The sequence below is a fragment of the Anomaloglossus baeobatrachus genome, chromosome 12, assembly GCF_048569485.1.
Source record: "Anomaloglossus baeobatrachus isolate aAnoBae1 chromosome 12, aAnoBae1.hap1, whole genome shotgun sequence".
In the NCBI taxonomy this organism is placed as follows: Eukaryota; Metazoa; Chordata; class Amphibia; order Anura; family Aromobatidae; genus Anomaloglossus; species Anomaloglossus baeobatrachus.
This window is the reverse complement of record NC_134364.1, coordinates 116,571,278-116,586,906: the sequence shown is the minus strand read 5'-3', so window position 1 is coordinate 116,586,906 and position 15,629 is coordinate 116,571,278. Positions and strand designations below refer to the sequence as shown.

The window sequence follows — 15,629 nt, the reverse complement described above, 5'->3', positions numbered from 1 at the left end:
GTGCACCAACAGGAAAGATTTTTTTCATTTCAAGTTATGAATGAATTAAACAATGTTAATTTTAAACCTCATATATCATCTGTCATGCTCTGCTTGTTTTTACTAGCTTTGCCTTTTATTTTGGTGATGTCACATTTAAAGGGAATCTGTTGGATCAATTTTACCTCTGAATCTAGTGGTATGGCTATATAAGTGCTAGTACAGCAATAAACATGATACCTGTCTTGTAGTGACCTGATGTGTCAGTGCTGAGAAATCAAGCTTTGAAGCGTGAAGGCAAATTATCCTGACAGAGCTTTGGGGGAGTGGCAATATACTCACTATACATTGACACGCCCCAATGTAATTCCGGGCTAATTTGCATGTCACTTCCAAGCTTCATTTCTCAGCATTGGCATATTGGATTACTACAAGACAGGTATCATTTTTCTTCTTGTTTTACGTCCTAGAAAGCCTTATCACTAGATTCAGTAATAGAAAAATTCGATTTAATTCCAGGTTATGTCCTATATTGATGACGTCACGTGTTTTGCTTGTTTGAGTTATTAAGGAAAGTTCTTCTGGTTTCTTCAATGATAATTGCTCAATAGCACATAAACAGTTTTTAAAAAAAATGAACTCATTTTTACATGCGGGTTTCAAATGTGGTTTAATGCATTTTTTATGTTTTTGTTCCAACTCATTAAATTGCAAAAGAGGGACGGCACCTTTCTAAGATAATCATTAACTTAGGCTAAGTAGCGGCTGCTGCACACCTACCACTTGGCCGTGTCAAGAAAATTGCAACAGCTTCCAAATTCTGAAAATTTAGGGCTTGATTCATCATCATTATTCAGTTTGTGCATTTTATAAGGTACCTTTAAATTCTTTATTATGTTTTTTTTTTTGTTTTTCTAATCCTGTATTAACCAGATGTTTTAGGGGTACTTTGAATGCTGCGAAATCGCTACTGCGATGTCGTCAGGGTTAAATCGAAAGTGACGCACATCCAGCGCCAGTAACGACGTTGCAACGTGTAAAGCCTAGATGCACCGATAAACGATCGCAAAAGCGACGAAAATCGGTGATCTGTGTAGCGTCGGACATTTTCATAATGTCGCACCAATGGGGGATACGATGTTGTTCCTCGTTCCTACAGCAGAACACATCGCTGTGTGTGAAGCCGCAGGAGCGAGGAACATCTCCTTACCTGCGTCCACCGGCTATGCGGAAGAAAGGAAGTGGGCGGAATGTTTACGTCCCACTCATCTCCGCCCCTCCACTTCTATTGGACGGCTGCCGTGTGACGTCGCTGTGACACCGCACGACCCGCCCCCTTAGAAAGGAGGTGGGTCGCCGGCCAGAGCGACGTCGCAGGGCAAGTAAGTGCATGTGAAGCTGCCGTAGCGATAATGTTCACTACGGCAGCGATGACAAGATATCACATGTGCGACGGGGACGGGTACTATCGCGCTCGGCTTCGCAAGCATCGGCTAGCGATGTCGCACCGTGCAAAGTACCCCTTAGACTAATTCATCACTTACAACTTTTCAAAATGGCCCAAAATGTTTGCGCTGTTATACTACTGGAGTACAATATCTGTCGGATTTTATTTTTGTGCAGCTGAAGACTAACTACCCTTATCATGGCAGTAGGTCCTCTTGTTGATAGGGCAACCATGCAATCTACTGTTAGCAATAAGCTATATGAGACCCTAACATAACAATGGCAGAGGGTGCTCTTGCCGGTAGGATAACCAGGCGGTCTGCAATTAACAATAAGCTATGTAGGACTCTACCCTTACGATGGTGGTGGGTCGTCTTACTGATAGGACAACTGTTGCAAATGATTCCTCCTCGTAGTGCATCTAGGACACAATGAGGGATTGCATGCTGACTGGTATCTGGTTTGCTGAGCTGTCAGTGAGTTGAGTGAAAGTGCAGTTATCAGTCTGCTTCTGGGAGGTGCTGGATTGTTCAGGGGTTCCACCTTTCCATTGATTGCACAGCTACTTAGCTGAGCAGTCTCTCCCAGAACTCTTCCGGTCGTACCTTCTGTTAAGAATGGTGATTTCGGCGTGTGTTTTTCTGTGTTCTGCCTGTTCTGATCACTCTGAACCATTGCCAGACTTTTCCTCTGCTTGCTCCCTGTTCCTGATGTGCTGTCCGGGTATTCTGACCCTTGACTGTTGCCTGACTGTCTCAGTTTGCTCCCTGAATCCAAGACGTGCTCTCCTGGTATTTTGACCCTGAACCATTACCTAACTACACCTCAGTTTACACCCTGAATCCACGACAAGCTCTCCTGGTACCTGACTCCGAATCATCAGACTAACCTTCCTTCCCGACCTACCCATGAGTGACTAGCATCACAACAACCATGCGGCTGGCCGTTAACAATAAGCTATGTTGGACCCTACCCTTACGATTTCGGTGGGTCCTCTTGCTGATAGGACAAACATGTGGCTGGTCGTTAACAATAACCTATGTGTGAACCAACCCTTACATTGGGGATGGGTCCTCTTGACAACAGAACAATCATGTTCTTGGCCATTAACAATAATAAATGTGGGACTCGACCTGTACGATGGCAGGTGGGCCTATTGCCCATAGGACAACAATGCGGTCGGATGTTAACAATAACTTAATTGGGACCCTACCCTTATCATTGTGGTCGGACCTCTTGCCAATAGGACAAACATGCTGCCGGCGGCTAACTATAAGCTATTTAGGACCCTATCCTTACAATGATGGTGGATCCCTTTGCTAATTCGACAATCATGCTGCCGGCCGTTAACACCATAATAAGATACGTGAGACACTACACTCATGATGCTGGTGGGTCCTCTTGCTAATAGGATAACCATGTGGTCGGCCGTTAACTATAAGCTATTTGGGACACTATCCGTACAATGGTGGTGGGTCCTTTTGGTAATTCGACAACCATGCTGCCTGCTGTTAATAATAAGCTATTTCGGACACAACCCTTCCGATGGTGGTTTGTCCTCTTGTTAATAGGACAACCATGCAATTGGCTGCCAACAATAGGGTATGTGGGACCCTACCCTTCCGATAGCTTTGGTTCCTCTTGCCAATAGGACAACCATACAGCTGTCCCTTAACAATAAGCCATGTGGGACCCTACGCTAAAAGTGGCATTGGGTCCTCTTTCTTATAGGACAACCATGCGGCCTCCTGATAATAATAGGCAATGTAGGAACTAACCCTTACGATGATGGATGGTTCTCTTTCCAATACGACAACCATTGGGTTGGCCATTAATAATATGTTATGTGGGACCCTTCCATTATGATTGCTGTGGGTCCTCTTACTGATAGACCAAACGTGGCTGTCCATTAACAATAACTTGTGTGGGACTCAAACCTTATAATGGCAGTAAGTCCTCTTGTCAATAGAACAACCATGTGGCTGGCCGGTAACAATAATGTATGTGGGACCCTACCCTTACAGTGGCGGTAGGTCCTACTTTCTTAAGGACAATCATGTGTTCTACTGTTGACAATAAGCTATGTAGGCTCCTACCCATATGATGGCGGAGGGTCCTCTTTCTGATAAGACACCCATGCAACCAGCTGTTAACAATAAGCTATTTGGGACCATACTCTTCCGATGGAGTTAGGTTCTCTTTCTGAGAAGACAACCATGCAGCTGGCCGTTAACAATAAGCTATTTGGGACGCTGCCCTTATGATGGTGGTGGGTCCTCTTTCTAATAAGACAACCATGAAACTGGCTGCTAACAATAAGCTATTTGGGACCATACTCTTCCGATGGAGTTGGGTCCTCTACAACCAGGCAGCTGGCCGTTAACAATAAGCTATTTGGGACGCTGCCCTTATGATGGTGATAGGTCCTCTTTTTGATTCGACAACCATGAAACTGGCTGTTAACAATAAGCTATTTGGGACCATACTCTTCCAATGGAGTTGAGTCCTCTACAACCATGCAGCTGGCCGCTAACAATAAGCTATTTGGGACGCTGCCCTTAGGATGGTGGTGGGTCCTCTTTTTGATAAGACAACCATGCAACTGGCTGTTAACAATAAGCTATTTGGGACTATACCTTTACGATGGTGGTGGGTCTTCTTGCCGATAGGACAAGTGTGTGGCCGGCCGTTAACAATAAGCTATTTGGGACCATACTCTTCCGATGGAGTTGGGTCCTCTTTCTGAGAAGACAACCATGCTGCTGCCGTTAACAATAAGTTATTTGGGACTCTGCCCTTACGATGGTGGTGGGTCTTCTTGCCGATAGGACAAGTGTGTGGCCGGCCGTTAACAATAAGCTATTTGGGACCATACTCTTCCGATGGAGTTGGGTCCTCTTTCTGAGAAGACAACCATGCAGCCGACCGTTAACAATAAGTTATTTGGGACTCTGCCCTTACGATGGTGGTGGGTCTTCTTTCTGAGAAGACAACCATGCAGCCGACCGTTAACAATAAGTTATTTGGGACTCCGCCCTTACGATGGTGGTGGGTCTTCTTGCCGATAGGTACAAGTGTGTGGCCAGCCGTTAACAATAAGCTATTTGGGACCATACTCTTCTGATGGAGTTGGAACCTCTTTCTGAGAAGACAACCATGCAGCTGGCCATTAACAATAACCTATTTGGGACCCTGCCCTACGATGGCAGCTGCACATGTTCTCTCTTGATCTAAGCACTGTATTATGTTTACTAATATTACGTTGACTATGTTATGGTTTTTTATTACACTGTGTCCTCTAGGTTGTAGATTTGTATGCATTGTATATTGTGCTCGGGGAGAATAGGGTGTTGTTTTTCTCTGTGTACAGGTCTAGTAAGTTTTGCAGTCTTTCATAGGGTTGTATCGGGTGAATGACACACTAGTGCAGAAGGCCGGGGGGGGCCTCGCAGTGTTGGGGGAGGAGGACGAGGCATTGCGTGAGTGAGACAACGGATAGCAGGGCCGTGTGTTTTGTGGCCGCAGTGCCCTCCCTGTTTATATCGCTTTCTATATTTAGCGTCTGAGTCATGAGATATTTTACTACCCACAATGCACCTCCAGCACCTGACTTCTGCCTTTTTATGCATTTCCAGCAAGCAGAATTAAAGACACCCTAAGGACATTGCATTGGTTTTGTGGCCTTTTTTTTTTTTTCCGCTGCACTTTTTTGTGCTTGATCTCTTATGTAAACACTTGCGGCGCGTCAAGACATTTACAAAAGACGGAGAAAAAGGTTACAAAGAAACAAAAACACTTCTCGGAAACTTCAAACTTTAAAGGGGATTGTTCAGTCTTGTTTAAATAAAACCAAGTTCTTGTATAAAGAAAAGTTTTTCAACTTTCTGATAACTTTTCCTCCAGATAGTATTTATATTTAAAGGACAAGCCTCACCCTGTCATAGCGCTTAGTTGTTAAGATAGGGTTAAAGTGAAGGTGTCGCGGTTTTTTATTTTTGTATTAATAATAGTGATTATGAAATCTAGTATTTTTAATACAAAATTAAAATCACTGCTTATTTAGTTTTTATTTAATTCTACTTTGACTGTAGGCACTGGGGGCCATCTTGGATTTGCTGCGTGTAACGATAGTTACTCACTCCTTTATGGCAGCCCTTCTGCATAGAGAACAGTGGTCGGGATCCGACCCCATCTTTTACGTTACAGTGGGCGTCTGCTGTGACCTGGACGCGCCCCCTGGGCTGTCCAGATCACAGCAGAGGGAGGAGATTAGTGCCATCACTGTGGAGCTCACAGCATGTGCTGTTTGCTCCACTTTACCCCTGTCAACCGCCGGGATGTGTGAGTACGGGGCGCCGGGCCGCCTCCCTTCCCCCCGCCGTTACCATCTCCAATGACTCCCCCTCCCCCCGCTCTACCCAGCCCTGCTCTCCCCCCTGCCGCCGCTACTGTATGTGTTTGTGTGCGTGTGTATGCAGAGCACGTGAGTATCGGCGCCCCTCGCCCCACCGCTGCTGCTACCGTCTCCAATAACACCCCCGCTCTCGCCCCCCCCTCCCTTCCGCCTGAAACCTGCCGGCCTGTGTGTGTACCGGTGAATGTGTCGTCAGAAAATGACGTTATTAGACATTAATGGCTGTGTGTTCTCATTTAGAGGACACCAATTTACACTGTTATACAAGTCATATACTGACTACTCTACATTGTATCAAAGGGTCATCTTCATTGTTGTACAAGGGAAAAGATATATTAAAATATTTATAAAAATGTAAGGGGTGTACTCACTTTTGTGGTATACTGTATGTCCTCAGTGGCCATTGGGTATTATTAATCTGGCATTAGGTCACTAGTCAACTACAACATTTGCTTGCTAGCAGGATCAGCAGCCGGCGTACCCAGGCAAGAGCCTGAGGGTTCCCCTTTGTCCAGGTTTTAATTTTTGATATTTACGTGTACGACAGATGAGCGTACTGCGTGTATGGACAGGTTCTTAGATGCCACTATCAATTATGACTGTGGCATTTAAAGGGGTAAAAGGGGAGTATTTTACTTTTTAACTATGGGTCTAAGAACAGACAGGCAAGTAGTTGCTGTTCTAGCTGGCGCCGGCACAGAACGGTCACGGACCACTCCTGACGGCAATTCTGCTGCTTCACGCCTTCCTTTTCCAGGCTACTCTGTTGAGAGATCGTGACTATCGATGTCATACTGCTGGCTTCCTACAGTTAGGCAGTGTGGAGTCGGCTGTCAATCAACAAGACATCGACACTCACCCTTCAAAAGAGCAGAGTGGAAGAGAAGCAGCTACTCTGCTCAAGTGGAAGTCACAGAATCATGGCAGGACCGGTCTGTGACTTCTCTGTGCCGGCAGAAAATCCAAGTAATTAGAAACTACAGGTCGTGACTATTGATGTCATACTGCTGGCTTCCCCCAGTTGGGCAGTGTAGAGTCGGCTGCCGATTAGTATGACATCAGCAGTCACGCCCATTAAAAGAGCAGAGTGGAAGAGAAGCAGCTGCTCTGTTGAAGTGGAAGTCGTGGAATCGCAGCAGCACCGGTCTGTGACTTCTCTGTGCCACCAAAACAACCAGGTTATTAGCAACTACAGGCTATGACTGTCAACATCATACTACTATCTTCCCACAGTTAGGCGGTGCGGAGTCGGCTGTCAATCAGCATGACATTGGCAGTCTCTCCCTGTGACCTTGCTGTGTTTGCAGAACAGCCAGGATATTAGCAACTACAAGCCATGACTTCCTACGTTATACTGCCGACTTCCTGCAGTTAGGCAGTGTGGAGTCAGCTGTCAATCAGCATGACATCGGCAGTCATGCCCATCAAAAGAGCAGAGCGGAAGAGAAGCAGCTGCTCTGTCAAAGTAGAAGCCGCAGAGACGCCAGCAGGACCAGTCTGTGACCTGTGTGTGTTGGCAGAATAGTCAGGTGATTCGCAACTACAGGCCATGCCTGCTCATGTCATACTGCTAGCTTCCTGCAGTTAGGCAGTGTAGAGTCGGCTGTCAATTCGCATGACATTGGCAGTCACACCCATCAAAAGAGCAGAGCTAAAGAGAAGCAGGTGCTCTGTCAAAGTGGAAGCCGCAGAATCTCTGGCAGGATCGGTCTGTGACCTCTCTGTGTCGACAGAACAGCCAAGTGATTAGCAACTAAAGGCTAGCTTCCCGCAGTTAGGCAGTGTGGAGTCGGCTGTCAATCAGCATGACATCAGCAGTCACACCCATCAAAAGAGCAGAGCGGGAGAGAAGCAGTTGCTCTGTGGAAGTGGAAGTCGCAGAATCGCCGGCAAGATTGGTCTGTGACTTCTCTCTGCTGGCAAAACAGCCAAGTGATTAGCAACTACAGGCCATGACTGCCTATGTCATACTGCCACCTTCCTGCAGTTAGGCAGTGTGGAGTCAGCTGCCAATTAGTATGACATCGGCTGTCACATCACCATCCTGTTCTTAGAATGTAATTAAAATCTGAAGACAAAAATAAAAAATAAAACAAAAAAATAACGCATTTGATATCCAAACTAATAAAATAATACATTTATCCTATATGTTATAGACAGAAACGGGGAAAAAATGGGAGAATTCCTTGTACATAAAAATGAACTGGATCGACCAAAAAGTAAAAAAGTTATAGCTTATAGAAGGGAAGGAGGAAATGTCAGAAACAAAGAGGGGCCACAGGGTGTCACTGCCCGGGGCCCGCATATCCCTGGAGCGCCTGTCTTGCCGGAGCTGTACATTGCTTCCATAAGTTATATATAGGGATATCATTTTTTTATGTTTTGTTTACAGGAAAATACTAAATCTCAGCTGTTTTTCATGTGTACTCAGTCTAGAGGTCTTGCTTAATGATTTATCTGGTTACTGGGTAACTGGAGGATTTCCTGTCTGGTACGTGAATGACAAAGCAAGTTTTTGTTTTGACCTTTGGTAATATCCTAATACTTCTTCCAAGAAACAGCTAGTGGCTTTCTTAGTAATAATAAGACACAGAAGTCCGTAATTTGCTCGTCTGAACATCACACGTCAGTGTCAGTCAAGGAATGACACATGGAACTACATTTTAATCCCTAAACAGTAAAAAAGTTATTTATCTGATGAACATTTTGATCACGACGAGCCTTGCTGCATTATCGGCATTCTTCCAGCACTGTAGGAGCTGGAACTTCCTTTCTCTCACTTCCTTGTACACACTGTACCAAAACTGAACTATAGGAGGCCTTCCGTTTTGCTTGTATGCCCCCATTTTACACAGACAGGGCACTTCTTATCAAGTATAGACTACAGACGACATGTTCATACCAGTAATTTGTTATCACTTAAAGGGGCTGTCCAGAACTTTTTTTTTACTATGGGCCTAAGTGTGACGCCCTGGACCCCAGAGGTCACAGGTAACAACACCCACCAAACCACACACATACACCCCCCATCTCTTGTGAGGACACACCCGTCACCCGAAAGGGAGACCTGATGCCTCCCTCAGGGCCAGTAGGGCACACCAGGTGGGCGGAGTCAGGCAGAAAGGCACGCCCACCGAGGAGACTACTGTCCTGAGGCAGGAAATACAAAGGGTAGTTGTTGTTGGTAGTTAGTAGTGAGTAAAGTTTGGAGAGTGACAGGAGGAGGAAGGAGAGAAGCTGTCAGGGACCCGGGTTGGAGCCTGGGATCCCCGAAACGTCAGGCAGGCAGACGGTGGTGGCCACCTGCAGGAGTACCGGTATAGCGACCGGCGGAACCGTAGGGACCGGGCCAGGGTTGGAGCCCGCCAGACCTGAACCGGGAAATCAACAGCTAATCGGAGCAACAGTAACCAGGTACTCAGACCCCGTCCTAGCTTAGAAGCCACTGAGTTTAGGCAAATTCACTGATTGCAGTCTGGACCTCACGGGTTCATCCTCACCCAAAGTCCCGAAAGAAGGCAACAGCTCACCGATACCGGGTGAGAGCCACCGCCAAGGGCTAAACATCCGACGGGCCAGCGCCTGCGGGCAACCGAGGGCTCTTCCGGCAGCTAAACGCCGGAGAGCGGGCTACCACTGCCCAGGCAGGAGAGCCAACAACCAAGAAACAGAAGGTGCAAGGGAAAGGGGCCACCATCAGCCTCACAAGGGACACAAGCAGCCGGCTGCGGAACCCGACCATACCCGAACTTTGGTTTACTAGTGACTCTGAGTGTGAATTAATAGTGAGTACACCAGTACCATCCGGGCACGACATCGCACCGCAGCATGGCAGCTTGCACCCCGACATCATCGCAGTCCCACCGGGCCCCCGGGACACACCGCCCCTACCCACGGAGGGGCTAACATCCAGGCTGCGCCCTCAACACCGATCCCGGGATCCCCCTTCACTCCCGCCGCAGCGGTGGTGCATCCCGTCACGACCCGTCCAACGACAACGCATCCACTGGCTGCGAACCTCGTCCCACACCACCACCCCACTGCCTCCCCTTAACAGAGCGACGTGGCCCCCGGTCCGGAGGCGCTCAAGCTACCGACAACCTCGGCCTGGCAAGGGAGAAGCCGAGCCCTCTCAGGGCGGTACATAAGGTCTAACAGGAAGGTAGCTGCTACCTACCCGCCTGATAGTCCCGAACAACCCCTTTAATTATAGCACTTGACTTATCGACATATATGCGCTTGTACAGTACATATAGTGTCCATAATATAGATATCGCACTGTATCCATGCTATGAAGACGTTGTACTGTTGGGGTGATGCTGGCGTGCAGCGGTGGAGGATGGTTATGTTTTCGTACTCTAGAAAACCCGTTTTTTTCTGCTGCCTCAGCAGTGTGGTTTCAGTTAAAGATTAACCCTGTGACCCGCACAGTATAAAATCACTTACAGATGGATCGCTCCTCGCCCTCCAGCCTGGGATTCTCAGAAACGTCTGCAGCTGCGGAGCTGAGATATTCCCTGATTTATCTAATAAAAGAGTGTTTTACTTCAGACTACTCGGCTTAGCGGAGACAAGATGTTAAATAATCGGAGAAAGGTAAAAGCTTTATCAGCGTGCAGATGGCGGTGTCTTTGGTGCACTTCTTCAGTCCCTTGCACATGGCGCCTGTATGGTGGCCACTATCTGCAGTTCTAGGGGATATTACTTGGTATGATTTTTGTCACACTGAGGTCTTTACAAACATTGGCAACTGTCATGACGGCGTCGGGTTCTGTTCAGATTACAGATTCTGACATTCTGCCTTATAACTTCCCAGATTTCTGTGATACGCGCCAGACAGACTCGAGTGTCGACCAACAGATTGGTAGTTCCTAGGCAGGCTAGCAAGAGTTAATCTCTGCTGGTCTGCTTATGAGTCTCCTTTGATCACATGTTGTGAGGGAACCAATCACATTTGCTTCCCCCATATATATGCTAGCTATATCCTTCCTTCTATGCCAGCTATATTAGGCAACCACTAGGTGGTGTTGACACTCAGGCAGTAAAACTATACCTGATTGTAATACTACGGAAGCCCACCAGAGGTCACCAAACTAAAAGTAAGAGTAGTCAGTCAGAAAAGGGTCAATGTCAGGATGTCACGTCTGAACCAGGGAGCAAAACTAGCCACAGTCAAGAACAGAGCCAAGGTCGGATGTCGGGAGACAAACTTAACAGGAGAAATACTGGGGAGGGCAGAAGATCGGTGAATGGGGGAAAACAGAGGTAAGACTGGGCAGGACAGATGGAAGCCGGAAGAAGAAGGAAAAGCCAAGGTCAGGCAGGGCTGGAGGGTCAGAGGTCAGGCAGGGTAGGCAATACAGAGGTCAGAGCAGGGGAGACAGAGGTCGGGCAGGTAAGGGGTTAGGACAGCGGTACAGAGTAGCAGGGAAATGGAGCAGAGCACTTCTCACAGGAGTAGCACGATGCCAAGCCGGAAATATCACCAGCAGCGTCCCTGAGGCAGCAGAGCCCAGATATGACTGCGTGACCCCGAGAACGAGGTCACTTCATACAGGCCCCTCCCCAGAGACCCAATTCTCGGAACCAATATCTGCACTGGTTCTGCAACGGGAGAGCCATGCAGGATTCATGACAAGCTATAGTTCATATTAGCTGGTCTGGTGAGGTGTTGTGATACAGACTAACTGGTGGTTGTAATTACTTGTTATTTTGTGCGGTTGTGAAGTTAACCCATGTTGTCTTTTTGTTGCTACCTTCCTACTCTTGCTTTTCTCCTCTGTCTCTCATTGTTTATGTATTTGCAGTCTGTCAGCATTTTGATTTTCCCATATCGGTCTTAATATGAGTTTCCATCTCACTCCTGCCCCTTTCTTCCCTAGTGGGAGGGGGATACAGATTAGTTCCGGTCAGGAGCATAGCTAGGCACGTGACTAGGGCATCACCACCATTAGCGGTAACCCTGAGGGTAGGGACAGCATAGGTGCCCCCGTCCCTCGCTATTCTACAGTCACATTGTTCTAGTTTTTTTCTGCCTATGAGAGCCGTATTATAGCTTCTTATATGTGCATCATGTCTAAGACTATGTTCACATTATATTTTTATTTTTACTCTACGTTTTGGCAGAGGGGTGGATGCTGACAATTTGGGGCTCCTGTCCAAGAAACGTGTCTGGGCTCCTTTTCTTTGTATGGTTCCAAAGCTAAAGGAAGACACGTGACATACATGCCAGTCCCGTACATACCACATTGATGCAATACGTGCACCAAACACATTTCACATAAATGCCAGACACGCAAATAAACTCTATATGTGAACATATTTTTGTTAAATACAAAAAACCAAAGCAGAAAAATCCTCAAGAAGCTCCTGTCCCTTCCTATGAAAGTTTAGACTTCAGCTTTAAGAAAGCTAATCACCAATTGAAAGCAGGACGTGGCAGCCATGTTGGAAGCGGAAATTATACAGGTGGAACCATGGATCAAATTTAGACGAAGAAAACAAGGTCACAGTCCGTCCTGGTATGAAATCCAAATGTTATGCGAGCAAGGGATAAGTGGGCCCACTGGGCCACAGCGCACAAAAATCCCAAAGGGGCTTGACTACGGAATCACAACTGGTTTTCCCCAGAGGCTTTGATGGTGAGGGTGTTGCGCTGCAGGCGTGAGGCCGGGTGCCACTCTGGAAGACTGTTCCTGCAACAGCTGGCCCCAGGGGTATGGACACTGACAGTCTAAGACAGTGATGGCGAACCTGTGGCACTCCAGCTGTTGTAAAACTACAATTCCCATCATGCCTGGCCATTGAAAGCAAAAGCTTTGGCTGTGAAGACATGATGGGAATTGTAGTTTTGCAACAGCTGGAGTGCCACAGGTTCGCCATCACTGGTCTAAGATGATAGAAGCTGCAGCCGGTGTGGAATCGGCCAGGATGGATGAATGAATGGATGCAGTAGCAGCAGCCGATGTGGGTACTTGCAGCAGCAGATATCGTGGTAGGCGGCCGGTGTGGATGCATGGAGCAGTGGCAGTGGATATCATATGAAGCGGCTGGCATGGATAGTAGTAGCAGCAGCAGACTTGTAATGAACTGAAACATAGCTACAAATCAGTAACAGCATACAGCACAAAGACAGCAGCACTGAGGACCTGAGAACTAACAACATATAGCTAGCCAGTAAGTAAAAGGAAAAAATTAGGCACTATTTTTGTCCCAAATAAAACTAACACACTATTCACTGTGCACACGCACAACGGCCGTTTCGCACCGGTTACTGATGCTTCCACTGGTCCAAGGGTTGACCTTGGATCCGTGGAAGCATCAGTAACCGGTGCAAAATGGCCGTTGTCCGTGTGCACACCATCCTTGCACCCTCCCCCAATACCTGAATAAAATACAGCATTCTGAAACATCTACCGACCAGTGAGTGCCTCCTTTTCTTCATATTTAAAGTCTAACAACATATAGAACTCGTTGCCCAGGCACCTCCCTTAAGAGGAAGGTGCGTTAAATACCTGATGCCTCTTAGTCGAGCTGAAAGGCACTTCCAGGTAAGGGTGTACTCTACCCTACAGGCAGGCCCTGGGAGACAGGAGCATGGACTGTGGATGGGGCGGCCACCGCTGAGCAGCTAGGAAGGTGAGAAGGACGGTGTCCCTGCCAGGGGGAAGGGGACAGGACAGTGCGGGGACGCCAGTATGAGCATTACACCAGAAAAGCTAGTGAGTCAAACACAAGCAAAAATAATGCATGGCAGAAGACTAGAGGCAGTGAAGTGCAGGGTATCCTTGACTGTCTATAGAGTCAGGCCGGTTTCACACATCCGGCATTTCACTACTTTTCCGGATCCGTCACACTCCAGTACAGTGCAATACAGTACAGTGGCATTGTGGCAACCTGCGGTCATGTGACCGGAGCTTGCGGCGATGCCATTGTACTGTATTGCACTGTAATGGAGTGTGATGGATCCGGAAAAGCGGCGAAATGCCGGATGTGTGAAACCGGCCTGACTAAACTTTTTTGGTAATTAATTATTGATGAACCTTTGTAAAATTATGATTTTCATTACCCTATTTTTCTTTTCTTCTATCTTTAAAAGTATGTAAAAAGTGCGGACTTATCTGCCTAGTCCATGCTGCCGTAGCGGCCAATTTGCCCTCACCGCTGCTCAGACACCATTTGTTTAGTAGGACTATTAAAGGGAGATGAGCATCAAACAGGCCATTTCTGAAGGTCGACTACTTGGATAAATGTTTTTTTATACAGTGTTTTAACTGGATTTATCATATATATGTTCTTTTTGTGCAGATCCAACAAAACCGAAACCAAATCTGGTTCCAGATATTGGTCTTCTTTCGTAACTTGGTGATACATCGCGAGAGGAACAGGGGTGACTTCCGGAGGTGAATATCTTCCATGGGTCACGATCCACTCCGCTTATCGCATCACTGGACGATTCTGTGTTGGTTACAGAAGAGGATGTTCCAGCATCATCATCATCAGGGATTTCTGGTCAAACACTGTTGGGACAATACTTTGTGTTGATATCTGCGGACTTAACCAGAATTAAGCTGCACTATGGGAAAGTGAACTGAACTTACGCGTTTTGTTTCTGCAGGTGAGCCTTTAAGGTTTTACCCAACCAAACCAAAATCTACTCTCCGCAGGTACAGGGGAGACGTAAAGAGCAGATTTCAGGACCTACCTCCAAATTTCTTTATCAAAAATCAGAACTTGAAATAAAACATCAATATTCCTAAAATTGGACCTGGTAGAGCCCAAATATACTGTCCGTTATCAAATATCTGATGAATTTATGGGCAAATGAGAACAAGAACAGATAAAGAAATGTATATACCATTGTTTTTACACCTTATATATCTTCTATATCGCATACAGAGTTATTTTGGGGGGTAAAGTTAAAGATTGATTACTGTTTTTAGCATCTAAGACCTTTCTAGAAGCCAATCCGTTTGTAATATTCACATGTAACCATTGCAAACAGTTGGAAAAATTACTTATTTCAGGTTTGTCTTATGCTTCATTCCCCATGGGTTGTATGAATGGGCACATGAGCTAAAATGAGAGTCCTCCCGGCTTTGGAAGAGCAGCAAAGTATAAATTAGCCATACTAGTGGTCCCTATTATGGTTTGGAAGAGAAGACGTCAATCAGCTGTGATCAATAGAAGGTGTAGTAATACGGTGTACTATTACATCCAGCATCATTTAGGAGGTGTAGTATTACATGCAGCATCATACAGGAGGTGTATTACATGCAGCATCATACAGGAGGCGTAGTATTACATGCAGTATCATACAGGAGGTGTATTACATGCAGCATCATACAGGAGGCGTAGTATTACATGCAGCATCATACAGGAGGTGTAGCATTACATGCAGCATCATACAGAAGGTGTACAATTACATGCAGCATCATACAGGAGGTGTACAATTACATGCAGCATCATACAGGAGGTGTACAATTACATGCAGCATCATACGGGAGGTGTAGAATTACATGCAGCATCATACAGGAGGTGTACAATTACATGCAGCATCATACAGGAGGTGTAGAATTACATATAGCATCATACAGGAGGTGTAGAATTACATGCAGCATCATACAGGAGGTGTACAATTACATGCAGCATCATACAGGAGGTGTACAATTACATGCAGCATCATACAGGAGGTGTACAATTACATGCAGCATCATACAGGAGGTGTAGAATTACATATAGCATCATACAGGAGGTGTAGAATTACATGCAGCATCATACAGGAGGTGTA

The 15,629-nt window shown here is 46.4% G+C and overlaps 1 protein-coding gene across 1 annotated transcript in view; it reads left to right on the top strand.

Annotated features, from left to right (window-relative positions):
* Positions 1–15,337, top strand: part of BMF (Bcl2 modifying factor) — a 70,468-nt gene extending 55,131 nt beyond the window's left edge. The window contains exon 4 of the mRNA XM_075329839.1: positions 14,147–15,337. Coding sequence (XP_075185954.1) covers positions 14,147–14,245 — 99 coding nt within the window. The 3' untranslated portion in view covers positions 14,246–15,337. The remainder of the gene's footprint in view (positions 1–14,146) is intronic.
* The last annotated feature ends 292 nt before the right edge of the window (positions 15,338–15,629 follow it).